This window comes from Solea solea, chromosome 1, assembly GCF_958295425.1.
Source record: "Solea solea chromosome 1, fSolSol10.1, whole genome shotgun sequence".
Taxonomy (NCBI): Eukaryota; Metazoa; Chordata; class Actinopteri; order Pleuronectiformes; family Soleidae; genus Solea; species Solea solea.
The window spans coordinates 16,296,424-16,312,993 of record NC_081134.1 but is presented as its reverse complement, the minus strand read 5'-3'; the positions used below and the strand labels follow the sequence as shown (position 1 = coordinate 16,312,993).

Genomic DNA, 16,570 nt, shown 5'->3' with positions numbered 1-16,570 from the left:
GATGAATCGAGAAAATAATCGTCAGATTAATCGATAACGCGGAGGACAGCAAATGTAGACCGCACCCTGAAAGCGCCATGAAAATGAAACAATGTTTGTTACTGAAGGCGTTCTGGCTGATGCGCTTTTCCTGCAAACATACTTTTGGCCACTATCAAGGTTGCCGTGGTAACCTGCATACAGATCAAAGGAAGGCAGTGTCTGTCTGGCTAGTGGGAACATCCATCCGTCTTCTACCGCTTTCTAAAAATGTGAAATTGCGTTTTTAACTATAATTCCTGTAAAACTAAAGACCACAAAGCTTGGACAGAATTTCTGCAGGTTCTGATGATGATGATGGAAAAACAGAATAATCAGGGCTTTCATACCAGTCAGTACTTGGGCCCTTTAAAAGACCGGAAATAATAAGCACAGATTTCTTCAAGAACCACGATTCATCAAAACACATGTAGCACTACCGTATAAAAACAAGACACGGACACTTTACTGGGTCATCAACGTTATTACAATGCAGTCTGAAAGGGACATGGATGTCTGGGAGAGTCAATTAAGACTGAGATTCAGAAAACTTTATTTATTCCGGAGGGCCAATTCAAGATCACTTAAGTGATCTGGATTCAATCTCTGTAGATTCAAATTAAACAGTGGCAATCCAAGAGTAGTCGAGATTGTCTACAAATTCTGTAAGGTTACCTCAGATTAATCAATAAGTCTGTATGACATCTAAAATGAATATCACTTGTCTTGTATCTGTGGTTTACTATAACAACAACAACAACAACAACAACAACAAGCTGGAATCAGAACATGATCAGAGATGAAAAGAGCCGAGTGGAGGGAAGCAGAACAAAAGAGGAGAGAGAGAATAAAAGGCAACCGAATCGGAACCAAACTCAAGTGTTCTCCGTGCTCCACCCCGCTCTCCTCAGCTCTGCCCATGTGGATATTAAATTGCCTCTGAGCCGTCTGATCTGAAGGAGGTTGAACTGTTTAAAAGTCTTAAATCACATTGGCTCTCTGCTCTGCTTTTTTCTACTGTCTCTCACCGGGGGGGGGGGGGGGGGGGAGAGCGAGCGCTCTGCTTTTGATGCCAACGTCCACTCTCCCACATTGTGCGGTTCTGTAGAATTTGTTTTGTTTCCCAGATGAAACTGACAAGACACAGAGAAATCATGTCGCAGCACGAAAGGCATTTGATGGAACGCCTGACACTGGGAAAATATTATCACAGTACGTCAGATGCTGAATGATGATGAGGAATTCTTCGCTCGCTGTTACATCTGCTGTTCCTCAGCATGCAGGCCGCGTCTCACTTGTGCAAAGTACAACAATGTCCCGTCTGGAGCCAAAATCCATACAGTGGATACATCATCACCATCATCGCTGTCTCTCCATCTCACTGTCTCTCTCTCTCTCCCTCTAATCCAGCTGCTCATTTGGCAGCGGCGCAAAGAAATAAATGAAGTGCTTCAGAGGAAGGAAGGCTTCACTGGGGGAAGGAGTGAGGGTGGAAGGAGTGAGCTGAGGATTTGAAGGGGGGTTTAAAGACGGTTTATTTAAATGAATGTCTCGAAATTATGCTTTCATTGGTTGTCGGCTTTATCAGCATGGGCCGTTTTAAGCTCAGTGAGAAGCTGGAGTTTGAAAAGCAGTGTTTTGTTCTTTATAGCATTATTTGAAAAAGACAAACTTCATATACTTGTTGGTTGCAGTAACATGTCAGACACATTATTTTAAAAGTCTCAGTGTATTCAAAGCTGCCTGCTCAGTTTCCCATGGTCTCAGAACGCAAGTAACAGTAAATGTAATATTTTCTTTCCTGGGCCATGACCTACATCACATCCACAAGAAATGTCATCACAATCCAGCATTTACTTTGTGTAGTTGTGCTGCTCACAAACAGACAAAATCATTTTATCCAACGTAGTAAATTAACTAGATTGCGGTGTCTTAGTCCTGGTTTTGAATGAATGGGTCGTGTTAGAGCAAAGAAACATCTAAACCATGCAGGGCAGTGGGTCCCCAGGACCAGGACTGAGAAGCCCAGAAGCCTAGAAGCCTAGAAGTCGAGAAGCTTCTTCTTCTTCTACCAAAGTAGTCCATTCCGACTGAACACTTGATGCACGTGGACGCACAAAACAATCGGATCATTTAATTTTGTGTCCATGTTAACATTCCGATTGGAACTTATCTGTTCAGAAGAAGACATTTCCCACGTGTAAATAAATAAAGCTTCTGTCAAGACTGTGTGTGCTATCACAATAATGAGAATAAAGCTCATCTGCTAAAGCCAGTGTTTGCTTTTGACAAATCGTTTTATCTTTTTATTATTTTGAAGTTCACGTTAAAATATCAAACCAATTGAATCTCTTCATCAGTGGGGGGGGGGGGGGGGGTTCGATATCCACATCATTGAATTCATTGCATTAACATTAATATTAAGTGAACACACTGATCCGTCTTCTGTCCTCATCACAACATAAACCTATTTCTGTCGGCAACACGTTTCGCCTCGTCCTCACAACACTGAGCAAACACAACACACACACACACACACACACACACACAAAGACACAAACAGGTGGCCTTTTCTAAACTGGCCTCCTCAGTTGCTCAGGGACAGTATGGGTTGTTCCCATGACAACAAATCCCAACATGAATGAGTGATCACAAGAATTTGTATCATCTGCTGCTGGTCTGACTGCACAGTGAGTGAATGAATGAGTGAATGAGTGAAATGTGCTTTCTGCGCTTCATGAAACACAAGAAGCCACTTCATCTCCGGCAGTGCATATTATAGGAGTGAAAAAAAAAATCGTATCTATTTAAAGTGGAGAACAAGGTCACGTGAGGTTCAACAAAGCTGATTAAAACACTCGGCAGCAAGAGTGACAACCACAACATAACACAGTCAGGTCAACCAACGCACAACCTACAAGATGCTTCAAAAACACTGAAACGACAGTGTTATTCATTATCTTTCATCACATAAACCTGAGCTTTTGCTGCACAATTCACACACTTGTGATGGTCACTCACTCAGGAGAGATTTATGTATCACTACATTTAAACTGGTTGGGTCACACGGACTCTCATGAAGATATGTTTTTACTCAACTTTTGCAATGCTAACTGAGCTAGATGTCAATGCTAATGCTAGCTTGCTAATATACAGTATGTGACTAATATTAGTAGAAGGATATCTATCAAAATTGTTCAGCCCTAGTAGATATACCCTCACAACGCCTGTCAAAATAATCACAATTAGATATTTATTGGAAATCGTTTGGCCATCATATTCAGTCTTTATTTGGTTGTTTTCACTTTAACCCCACACACAAAGACCACAAAATCGAAGATTCAGCCAGTTCTCATTGAATTCAGCAGATCATTCCACTCACTGTAAAACTGAGCAGACAAAATCCTAAAACATGTCGTCTGAAAGACTTCTAACACCAAAACAGGACGTTGTGATGACGCATGCAAAAACTGCGGCCAGCTCGTGTGCTGCCCGTGCGTGTGGCTGCACCACATGAGGGTCATGTCTGCACCACATGAGGGTCATGCACCCTCGTTGTCTAATATGTTCGATGAGATCCTCCTAAATATTTTCATAGATCCTTAATTGATTTATTCTTTGAAGCATGAATATTAATTTATCTATCTATCTATCTATCTATCTATCTATCTATCTATCTATCTATCTATCTATCTATCTATCTATCTTTATGTATAATATAATCTACATAATTGCAATGCCTTGACTTTAGTGCGGTAAATACACACAGTCCCAGCCATAACAACAACATTAGATTTAAAAGAACATGGTACAGAATTGACATAATCATTTCTTTTGGGGTTTTTTGGTGTTATCTCCTAATTCTAGCAAGGTTTCTAGTAGAGGATGGGTTACATACAGAGAAGGAATTTCATTTATTTAATTTTCAATTTCATTTATTTATTTATAAAAAAAAAGAAAATAAGTGCAATAGATTTCAATGAACTGAAGTGTTCAAGTGCAGAATCAAAATTGTCCCACGTCTTTGCAACAACCTGCAATTCTCATCAACCTCGTCGCAGCTGTTGCAAACCAGTTCCAGCTTTTGCCACGAGTGAAACGGTGACCTTCTGCTGCCAGATCAGCCCGATTAACCACAGACACACAGACACCAGCCTGTGACACCTGTGATCTAACAGCCCCATGCCATAAATACCTCTGTTCTAACTGACAGGCCTCAAGGTAAGTCACAGACAGCACAGGTTCTTACAGCAGATGTTCCAAAAATGCCTGAGCGGTATCGCTGCTCATGAAGTGAACTTAACTGGACTGAGATTTGTGTGTGTGTGTGTGTGTGTGTGTGTGTGTGTGTGTGTGTGTGCGCTCTCAGACACGCAAATGGTTTATACAAACAGCAATAAGAAGCTTAAATCAACATCAAAGCATATCAAGGTCCACTTGCTAATTAATGTTCTGACAGTTTGAAAGTGAACAAAAATGCACAGTAACAAAACCATGAGCTGAAGCACTTAAATAAAACTAAGCAGCAATCATTCATTTTATTGTATGCACTTGCTTTCTTCGGTAAAAAAATAAAATAAAAGCCTAGTGATCCATGGAGACCGAGCAGACAAAAGCTGCTGATAAAAAATTTGTGATACAGTCAAACTCTGAACAACAAGCAGGCAAGTGGACTTTTTTCGTTAACTCAGAAACATTGTTTTAGGTTGTGGTCACGCAAGTGAGATGAGTGCAGATTACAGATAATGTCTGTGGACGCAACTAAATTATAATCCAACAAATGCAACAGATGGCGTCTCTGATGGTCGACTGATCTGTTGATTCTTTTGTGCATTGGTCAATAAAGAAATCATTCAAAATGGTATCAACAATAGTTTCCAAAAGTGCTAAACTTAGTTCCTCAGTTGGGAGTTATTACTGTTTTAATCTTGTTTAAATATCTTTTGAGTTTTTGACTTGAGGAAACATGGACATTCCTCAATATTCTCTACCATTTAAATCATTGTACAGTAAGAGTCGATAATTACTCTTAAATAAAACAAAAATATGAACACTGATGGACATTGTGCTCACAACAAATTAAAATTTAAAAGTAAGACAAAAAAAAACCTCTAGACTAATGCCTGCCACTGCAAAAACAAAACTTAGATCATGCTCAAAGTAACATTGTTAAAGGTTCACATGCTACTATAGCTTTTATAGCCGTAGCTGTGATGAGTTAGTTTGTCATAAATGAGAGATATATATCAGATTGGCTTATGTTCAAGGTGCGGAGCTTCTGCCTGGTTAGTTTAAGCCTCATGATAAAGAAGAGGCACCCCTCCTCCTCCTCCTCCTCCACATCCTCCTCCTCTGTCTTCGTCTACCTCCTGTTGTCTCTCATTTCACCAGTGTAGAGCTGACTGTACCTCTCGCTGCTCTCTGATCTCATTGTGCCGTTACTGAGTCCTTGTAGACGCGAGATGCTGTGTATCTCAGATTCTGTATTTCCTCCTTATAAACAGAGAGGGAAATACACCAGCGTCTGTTGACATCCGTGGTAAAAAAGTGGATTTTAAGAGAGTTTTCAATGAAAGTCCAATGGCTGCACATTGGCATGAACACTTGTTGTCACGGTTAAATAAAATATGCTTTTTTGTGTATATTTGCTTTTTTTTATTGAGATGTAAATGGGTGAGGCCTTCTGTCTGTGATACATCTCTATTTGCTTTGTCTGTGTAAGATTTCTAAAAATATACACAATTATGGATACAGAAGAAACAGGTGAACTAACATTACTAATGTGAGAGTGAAACTGCAAAAGGTGATAATAAACCTCTTAGGATCATTCCAACACCTACACGTCCACGTCACTAATATCGCAAGAACACAAATGACGTTACTGAAAAGTCTTACAAAGTTTTTGTAACGAAATTATTTACGTGAGCAAAACAACTTAAGGAAAAAACAAGTTACTAGTGTTTCAAAAAACTAGACCTTTGAGACCAAATCATTTGGCAAAAGGCAATGTTATAAAAGCATGTTGCCAACTATATAAATTATAAAACAAAATCTTTTTTTGAGCAATAATGTCATAAAACGTGTAACTAATACAAAATGCACACTACAAAACACACTTGCAATACCGGATACAGAATGTAGAATGTATGATCCTTTTTAAAAAGTGAAAAACAAGAATATGAGATCTTGAGTTTACTGGAAAGATGCAGGCTCCCCCTTGTGTCATTTCAAAATAAATCACAAGGTCTGTATGTCGACAGCACTTTCGCTCATGTCACTCACATGAAGAAATACTGACTATTTTCTCCATTTACAATTATCCCAATAATGGAAATTCACTCGGGCTGAGAAGATTTTCATCCCAATTTGATTGCACCGTGACACCTGAGTGCAGGTTTGTTGATTTATTGTGATAGCGTCAATATTTCAATAATAACTTCATTTCCCCTCCTTAAATTAAAAGTGAATGATGCACATCACACATCTGACATCTGTCCAAACAGTTACATGTACAACAGAAGGTTGTTGTTGTTGTTTTTTTAAAGTTAACTGCTACATGCAGCTGCCTACTAATAATAATAAAACAAATACAATCACACCAAGTGAACAATAAGGTGTTTTGTGTGTGCGTGTTTACTCTCTTGAAATAAAGATGAAAACCCTGGATTATATAAAACTTCCAATACTTGTTTGAGGTCAATTGGCAACTGTTTCTGTTCATCAAGCTATAGTAGAAATATCATATTCATTATATAAAAACACGATGATGGGTCTATTTTGGACTCTAAATTCCACCATGATGATCTTAATGATCATGAGTGTTTCTGTTCATTTCCATAATATTATTACGGATTGTCCCAGTCCTGTGTGTCAGCTGATGAGGTCAGGTTCACGTTCTGTACAAACAGTGCAGGGAGGCTGAATGATGGCGTTGGAACAAACGCTGCCTGTTGGTGCAAACGTGCATGATAACAAAAACCGGACAGGAGGACAAAAACCATGGAAGTCTGCGGCTCCAAAGAAAAAAAGCTCCAGTGGAAGCAGAGGGACGCCGAGGACAGCGGGACAACCTACGTGTGCAAAACTGAGACGAGGGAGAAACAAAGAAAACGCGTGGATGCTGAGACTGAATCACACAATGCATCCCAGAAAAAAGCAGCACCTACCTTGGTGTTGTCAGGCGGACACTCTGTCTATCTGTGCATCTCCTCTGCTGGAGCAGCGCTCGCTCCGTTCACATCCGCCGAGAAAAGAACAATATTGTGTGTAAAGAAAAACTGGAAAATGCATCTATGTGAACAAAAATAAATAAACAAACATTTACTGTATAAAAAGAGTAGATAAAAATAAAGAATAAGCCAGTAGAAGCTGAGGCTCGACTCTGCTCAGGATAACTATATTCTTCTCCTCTCCACAGACAAGCTATTATGTCTGCTCTTCATCGGGAACGAAAAAGCGAGGTGTTGGGCTAACCGAGAGGCTAACACATGCCGTGCATGACGGTATGTTTCAGGGTGCACAGCAGAGGGATGCTGTCCGCATGATTCTCCGTCACCCCCGCTGTGTTTGAGTGAGGATTAAAGAGAAAGAAGAGGAGAAAGATGCTCTGAGGCTGAGGCAGCGGCGAGCAGGTCCTTTCACTCCTGCTGCCTACGGAAGCTCGCGCGGTCCACCAACGCGCTCGCTTTATTCTGGAGTTCCTGGTGATGTGATAACCCACTTTTTCACGACACACACACAAGTATACACAGAGAGAATACATCCATCTATCCATCTATCTATCTATCTATCTATCTATCTATCTATCTATCTATCTATCTAACCTCCTTAAATGTTGATCTTATTAAAACAATAGGATAAACAAACGTCTCTGTTTATCCCATGTCCCATTGTATGTTTATTCAATAAAGTCTGCATTACCCCAGTGAATGTTTGGCAATTGAAAATAAGATATAAACAATATAGTATTTTAAAAGACAAGGGGTTTTGTATCAAAATATTCCATCTCAGTATAGCAATAAATAACATTTACCACTATATTTCACAGAATTTCAAAAATAATCTTGTTGTTTTGATACAAACCGATATATCGTTCACAATAACAAAAAAAAACACATTTATGATGAGAAATAAATACAAAATATACATTTATTTAAGTGGGAGGCCACATGAAATCGATTGGGGGCCACATTTATTGGACATTATATATTGTATTCTTTAAATAATGTATTCATGTTGAAGTGTCAGAATCGAAAAAAAACTTTTTACTTACATGACTTCAATATATGTATTAAATCTAGATGTCTAAACACTGTAGTGAAGTGGCATAGAACGTTAATGCTTGTAAAACATCTTTGAAAAGTAAATATACAAATATGTTCTGTCCATAATATTATTCATAGATACAAAGAAAACATCAAACTTATACTACTGGAGAATAATAATACAATTTATTTAATAAAACTGTATTAAATATGTGTTGGATGTTTGGACAATGTAGATAAAATGATTTGTGAAGAACTAAACGTTTGCCATGATTGTACAGTTCCTTCAGACAGATGTTGTGGTTCTTAGCTCCCTCTTGTGGACATCAGGTAAAACTGCAGGCTGATGACAAAGTAGAAGTGTGTGTGTGAGGAACTGGTTAAGTTGTCGTTGGGGTTAAGGTTAGGATAAAGCCTTAACTACAGTGCTATATTTGTCTCCAACTATAAACAAAACAATCACAAACAAGATCTCAACTGAACCATTTTATTTTCTCAGGGACATGTATGAAGCCAGAAGGAAGATTTGCTTTCTCATATCACACAATGTCAAAAACATTGAGTTATTGTCTGATCACCGTCACATCAACATAACAAACACACGTTACCAACTATTTATTCACTGACAGCCAGGGGTTTGGTACAGAGCCTGGTTTAAGTGTGCGTCTGATACAGGTTCAATTAGAAAACCATCACGTGGGCAAAGATGAGCTTCCAGCGAAGACACCTTTGGGAGATAACTACATGTTCTATTCAAGGGTTTGTTCTTTCTTTCATAAGTTCACGAGCAGAATCAAAGTCCAATCACAGGGGTAGCTGTGGTCTGGAGGCCTCATGAACAAAATGGGTTTCAGTACGTGTCAAAAACATTAGACATTAGACTGAATACTGCAGCACTTTTGCACATGGTGTACTCTCCCATTTTATTCTAATGTCGGCCTAATTATCAGGAAACTTGCCGAATAAAATATATATATAACCTGATTTACCAGATTTGTAAGTTAACACACACGGGATACAGTCGAAACAAAGTAGCATCCAGCTTACAGGAGCCTCTGTACAAATTAATATCATACAGCTATAATGGTGCATTTAGTGTAATGTACCAAGGGTCCAACATCATCTGCTATTCAAAGTAAACTCTACACACATATATCTCAGTTTTTTTTAAAACACATGAAGGAATCTTATGGAATGTCAAAAATATTTAAAGATGCAGACGTGAACAATTAACATTCAATACAGTGTGTGTTTGTGTAAAAGAACGACGTTCAGATTATGAATCCAAAGAGCTGCTTTTGTAAGGGAGTCGGTCATTTTTTTTCTTTCTTGGTCACTCAAGATTATTTAAAATACAAGTCTCAGACCAAAGTGTTTCCATTAACACCTCTCGCCGTTAGTACTTGATTCCTCGTCTTCCTGTGTTTCATTAATCCTTGTATATGTGAGTGAAAGTGATGAGGCTAAGACAGAATGGAACAAGCGGGAAAGACGCGGAGGGAAAAACACAGCAGCTATGATTAATGAGCTGTGCCCAGACAGTTTCAGGAGGTAAGGACATTAATGACATATTTAGAGCAGGTCTGCTGCTGCTGCTGCGATTTGTCCTCTGTCACATCACTAATGATTTCAGACCAAGATCCTTAATTTTCTACAGCAGGGAATCTGACAAATACTGTATTTGGGCCACGATGTGGAGTAAGGACCACTTGTTAATTAGTAAAGAACAGATAAAGAAATAACAAAACAAAAAAAACAGACCAGGCTACAAACACAACAATTAACACCCTCATGCTTCACAGGAAAATAGAAAAGAAAAAAAGAAAAGAAAGAAAAATCAATCACAGATCCAGCGTACACACACACACACACACACACACAAATATTTCAAATACTCTAGTGTAATTTTTAACTCATCATTCACCCGAAAGAGGTCACGCAAAACGATGCCACAGACTGTTGTCTGGCAATAAATCGAAAATGTCGAGTCCCTCTAAATCATGTACATTTTTATTTGTACGGCTGCTTCAATCATTTAATCCCAAGTTTTCTTGCTTAACCTCTGCGTGTATGGATGATGGTTAAAAATGATACCAGGCAAATAGAGACATTTAAATAATTTACGATGTATTTACACAATAATCCATCTTTTTTTTCTCAGCAGTGTCCATCTTCTCAGTGTGGGAATGGCTTCTTAGTCGCCCATTTTTACTTTTGATGTCTGTGGGAGGGGGAAAAAAAAAAAGAGGAGTTATTGAAACCTTTTAAATGCAGCAAATGGCAAAAACCACTGAAAGACAAACATTTTTATGTGTCTTTGTGGAAATAATTGCATGGGAGGATGTGACACGAGGACAGCGTGTCTCAATTCACCTGCAGAATGGCTACAATAACTCCGAACAGGCCGATGGCACTGCCAAAGATTTCTACGATGAGAATCTTCACGAAGAGGCTGGCGTTCTGGGCGTCTGCCAAAGCTGCTCCGCTGCCCACGATGCCGACACAGATGCCACAGAACAGGTTGGAAAAACCCACAGTCAGACCGGCTCCAAACATAGAGTATCCTGGTAGTCGGAGAGATATTCATCATGAACTAGGCACACAAGTGTGTTCATTTATGAGTTGCATCCACTAACTTCATGTCACTTTTCTTACCAGCTTGGTAGTTCCTTGCTCCAATGGCATCAGGGGTTGTTCCACTGAAGTTCTGTAAAAAGAAAATCATGTTTGTGAGAACCAACCAGCCATCACTGGTGTCCAGCTTAATTTAATCAAGTGTATTATAGGTTTAATGTCAGACTTTTGTTGAATCATCAACAATAACAATGGCTATTTGCTCACCTCGGCCATGTTGCTGATTACAATCGCCATGATGATCCCATAGATCGCAACAGCTTCACAGAAGATGATGCTGTGGACGGAGACATTAAGAATCAAATGAAGCTGGTAGCTGGTACAAAGCACAGCTTTAGACTAAACTGTAACATACTGTGAACATGGTTGAGTGCAGGGACTGTTCACTAACTAAACTGACACTCAATTTAATGGCTGCAAAGAATTAGTTTCACTTATGTCAGCAGGACTCCTGATGTATGGACAGTGGACATATTAAGTGGTTTAATTTTCTTGTTGTAATACAAGAGATTTATGGATTTTAGAGAAATTAATATAAACCTATAATTTACTTTGGCAAAATTCTTCATTTAGAAGCAGCATTTGAAGCAGAACTTTGCAAGCCTGGTCATTTGTTTTTTCCTCCTACAGCAAGACATTAACCACATAGACTCTGAAGCTGTTAAACCATCGTAAAAATCCTGCATAGCTCTGCTTTAAATGTGTTTAAATGACTAATACTACACAACTGAGCATGATATGCAACTAAAATATAGATATTGACATAAAAAAACTTACATAAAGTATTAAATAAATGAAAATGAAAGTTAAAGCTTGTTTTCCAGTGGCCTACCTGACCAAATTCTTGGTTTTGATTCGTGGAGCCTTGACACCTCCACCAATGATGCTAGAGCCAGTGATGTAAATCCCCCTGAAAAATAAACACACATTTTGAACATTATGGAAAACTATCAGGTAATATAAGAGGATTAAAGAGAAGCATTATCAAACATCTAAAGATCATTTAATCAGCTACATCGCTGGAAAGCACAGGGAATGAAAAAAACACTACTTCATAATAGCAAAAAGCATCAAAGACCCTGAAAATGTAAGTCATAAAGCACAAGATACACTGCAAACAGTAGTGATGACAAAACCACCGGAGCACATTTTATCTCCAATGCTCAGCGGGAGGCTACAAATCTAAAGTATGTCCACGATATGTGGAGATGGGCAAACAAATGAGACAAGGCACTTCTTGTTAAACTTAAATGATGTGAACAAGAGAACATGAGGTCAGGAACTGAGGTGAGGACAGTTATTATCTCGTGAAAAAACGGTGAGATTGTTTGGTGTAACACTATTATCCAACTAGATGAGCTACAACCTGCCCACAACATCTGAACTGTGTGTAGCCAATAAGCCGCCTGTAGCAGCTGATGTGTGTCCTGTATCTTTCCCTCTAGTTGGCCCTTATCAGCAGCTGTTCAGTCAGTTCTAATTGAGGAATCTCATCAGTCACTGAAAGACCATTTTGACTGGATTTTAATCAAACCAATACATTATATAATCCATTTAGTGCAGTTCTCCCCACACTTTACATACCAACTACTTCCACAAACCAGCTACACTGGGCTGACAGCAGTGCAAACTGTAGAAAAGCTTTAACAATAGTAATAAGATTAAAAAAGGTTGGTTCATTTTTGTTTATCTCTCTGCAATGTTCTGTCAGGTATAGAAGTGTCATTCATAGGCCCTGAACTGACTTTATAATACATTCTAATGCAACTTTTAATAGAAAATTTGAAGCAGTTTCAAGGCGCTGTATGAGTCATCAGATGTTTCACTGATAGTCCTTTTAGTCTAGACATAAATATTATGGCAATGAAACATTCTTCAGGCTCTGACATTGCATTAAATGGCAAGATTTGATTTTTTTTTACAACAGTAAAACAAATGTCTTTAGGAGAGACGAGATGAAGACACAGATCGGAGAGGTAGATGGTTTGCCAGAGAGACAAAAGAGGGGACTAGGCTGCAGTTCATTAATAAAAAGAAGGAAATATCTCCATCATAGGGAAACTCTGAATTGTTCCTGTTCTACTAGGATTTTCCAGTTTTACACCACATTATGTTCTTTCAAAAGGAGGAAGTTGAATGAACGAGCTGTATATTTATACTTTCTGGTGTAACCATATCTGCTGTACATACTGAAGGCTGTAGAATACACTTCAAAACATGATTTTCCTTCCTGTCCAGTACTCACCAGGCAGCTCCCACCACAGATAGAGAAATGGCCAAGCCAATACCCAGATTGGCCCACATGAAAGGAGAAGTCTCTGTCAGAAACCTGTGAGTAAAGACATACAGCCAATGAAGACTCTCAATATGTAAGTCGCTGGTGTGATTTCTGGTGTGAAAACAGGGCCAACAACAAGCTACATCGTTACCCTAAACAAGTATATTCAATTACTATAAATATTATTCTGGTGTTGAGTATAAAAAATGGCAAAGATTAGCCAGACTATTCAGCAGACAGGTTTATTGGTCCATCTCTAGCAAAAACAGCAAAAGAAGTATGAAGTTGGAGCAACAAATGTACTCTGTTTTTTTCTAATTGTAAAACAGTACCATGACTACTTACCATGCCACATCAAAGCGGAACCCAAGGTCAAATATGGTGTAGCAGAGTCCTGTACAAATAAAAGAAGAATTTCTTAATTTCCAAGTGAGAGAAAGGAAGTGGTCAGACAGCACAGTACATGTTCCCCAAAATTTGAGTTTATCCTGCTTTAATACCATTATGTTCACTCTGTGGCGGTGTGTTTAATACATTTCTAATGCAGCCACTCACCACAAAGCCATCACAGTAGTTACCCTCAGGCCAGACACTTTCAGAACTAAGGGGACTCTATCAAGATTGATGTATACACTCATCAGCCACTTTATAAAAGGTAATGTTTAATCAGTCGGTCACATAGCGGCTGTGACTATGTGTGTACATCTTACACCTTTCAATTTTAGGAAAATGTATTGCTTCAATTCAGTGGTTCTCAAAAATAATTAGAAAATATTATCAATATTGAGCTCTCAACACCATTATTGCCAACGTTAAAATACAGCGGTGCAAATAGGTCGAACAAGTCAGCTACAGACTTCTTACAGGAGGCAAACTTATTCAAAATAAGATCATTTGCTCTCTCATCATCCTCCTCTTCCTCACATACTTCAGACACTGGTATAGTGGAATTTGAATCAGATCAGGAGAGATAAGGTGACTCTTTTGTTATTTGTTTAATTTTCCATGCACATTTCATAGTATCTCCAGAGGAAGCTCACATACCACAGTTTGAGAATCATGGCTCTAATTCCATACACGCAATATGTACAGATGAATCTCTGGAGATTGTGTGTTTTGTCACATGTTGTGTGACGTGAATGACACCCACCAGTGTTTTGGAACAAATGACGTTCCTATCAGCTACATTAAGTTATTTGAATTCACACGTAAAGCAGAGTCACGTTAACGTTCTACAGTCATGTAAAGAAGCTGTAGCTTCAGTGTGATATCTCACGCTCACGTGAAAAGTGCAGCAGTTCCCTTTTTGGAACCGTTTTAAACCCAGTTAGTTGCACAAACAGCTAAGCAGCTGACGTTAGCTTAACTTGTATGAACGACACGACCCATCATAAAAAAAAACAAAATGTAACACATGCTTCCACAACAACTAGCAACCAAATACCCCATTTTCTGATACAATTAGTCACTATAATTAAAAAAAGAAACACTGCAGACCACAGACTAAAGCGCTCACTGCCTCAGCTGCGACCCGTAAGTTAGGAGCTAATGCTAGCTGATAGCAGCTAAGTGCTAACTTACTCGCAGGATATAGCGACTCTTTATGAATGTTGGCAGCAAGACATTTTAATAATAGGTAGCGGCGTCTCGTATTCTGGCATCATCCGGTGTCAGTGTAAGAATCACCTCATCTCGTGCTAACAAACTAGCCTGGCTTTGCACCAGATGCTAGCGAATAAAATGGAAACAGTCGCAACCCGTTGTGATCCCATGATTTAGCCTGGTCCCTCATTCTAGCTGTCAAACGCATCACAGCCGCTCGGCTAAGACGACACACACACTAAATGTTAGACAGATCCGTAACGCAGACGTCTTCATTCATTTATGTATTCATTCGGAATCATTTCGGAGGAGAATTCAATCTTACCGACGATTAGTATGGTGCTCCAGAAGGCCAAAGTGACCCCCGTGTAAAGAATGGCGTGTCCGTTCATCATCCACTCCAACAACATCTACCCGGCGTCAGAACGTGCAGAATCAGAGATGCACTTGGCTCAAATTGAGAATTTGAGGCCAGTGAAGGCAAAGTTCGCAAAACTTTAGTGTTGAAAGAAGGAGCGATATGTGTCGGCCGACGGACGAGGAAGAGCATCAAAAGGAGAAGGAGCTGTGTGCTGTCAGCTGATCCTGCAACACTAGCATGTGACCAGGAACCGGAGGGCTGCGTTCGGTTATGTTTTAGTTTCGTCTCCTAAATATATATATATATTCTTTTAACAACGACGTATTTACTGCAGTTACATTACGTTTCGTCTCCACCAGTGTAATCAAGTACGTTAACTCACGTAGGCCTACTGTATTTATTTTAGAGGGAAATAATATACTTAAGTGCTTTCAAAAGTGTGGACCACGGCCCTCTCGTGGACCGTGGTGGTACTGCAATTAGGCTTTGCGTTCTCCAGTTTACCAAACTACTACCAAACTACTAATCCTAATTGTATTATACTCAGACTGTGTTATACTGTATTATACTTAGACTGTATTATTCAGACTGTAATATACATTTGGATATTGGACATAAGAGGAATTCCATTTTGAATGCAGGATTGTAGGTATTTTTGACAAAGTCTACTGCTTTTTTTTACTTGAGTTAAGAATATAAATACTCCCTTAACCTCAGACTTATTACAAGAGCAAATTACAATCGCAAAACCCTTCCTGTGATAAGTTTTATAAGCCATAGATAGTGTAATTGAATGTGTCGTATAGCTGCAGTGCGGGATAGAGCCACTAGATGTCCCTGTGGTACTACAGTGGACAAGAACCTATCAGTATATATGTCATATTCCACATTAGTTTTGCAAGTGTTTAACCACTGTGTAGTTGCACAACACATTATGCGAGCTTTCTGTCTGTTCTTCTTACCCACATGTCCCTTTGTCTGTCTTTTCTTCATTTGTTTTGCAGGTGTATATGAATGAATGATGGTGCTGATTCAAGAAAAATAATAACAGGCCACAGGTGTAGATGTAGTATGTGTTAATATTTTTTTTTTTACAGTTTCATTTACATCTTTACTTGGATTTTGGCATTAAATATAAAATAAATTAATAAAACAGAGTTTCATTTACTGTAAGTGTGGCTTGTAGCTTTGAGGTAATGATGTATAGTCAGGTATGGTCTACTCAAGCATCTTCACTTTTGATAATTGTTTATTGAATATACACTGTCCTGTACAAATCCTCTTAGAAGAGCAATACTAAAACCCAACAATACTCATTTACATATCCCTTACATATCCCTTATCCTTTTTCTAAAGCTTATCCTCATTATATTGCAACTGCAGGAGAACTCTTGATGCCCAATACTGACATAT

The 16,570-nt window shown here is 38.9% G+C and overlaps 2 protein-coding genes across 2 annotated transcripts in view; both read right to left on the bottom strand.

Moving 5' to 3' along the window:
- Positions 1–7,678, bottom strand: part of b4galt2 (UDP-Gal:betaGlcNAc beta 1,4- galactosyltransferase, polypeptide 2) — a 161,091-nt gene extending 153,413 nt beyond the window's left edge. The window contains exon 1 of the mRNA XM_058622602.1: positions 7,185–7,678. The gene's annotated coding sequence lies outside the window, so the exon portion shown is untranslated. The remainder of the gene's footprint in view (positions 1–7,184) is intronic.
- Positions 7,679–8,755: 1,077 nt separating this feature from the next.
- On the bottom strand, positions 8,756–15,440 carry atp6v0b (ATPase H+ transporting V0 subunit b). Its single transcript, XM_058646254.1, has 8 exons — positions 15,122–15,440; positions 13,540–13,588; positions 13,162–13,245; positions 11,749–11,826; positions 11,124–11,193; positions 10,938–10,989; positions 10,656–10,846; positions 8,756–10,503 (listed from the first exon to the last, which is right to left on the bottom strand). The coding sequence occupies exons 1-8, from the start codon at positions 15,204–15,206 to the stop codon at positions 10,477–10,479; spliced, it is 636 nt and encodes a 211-aa protein (XP_058502237.1). The 5' UTR covers positions 15,207–15,440; the 3' UTR covers positions 8,756–10,476.
- Positions 15,441–16,570: the final 1,130 nt, after the last annotated feature.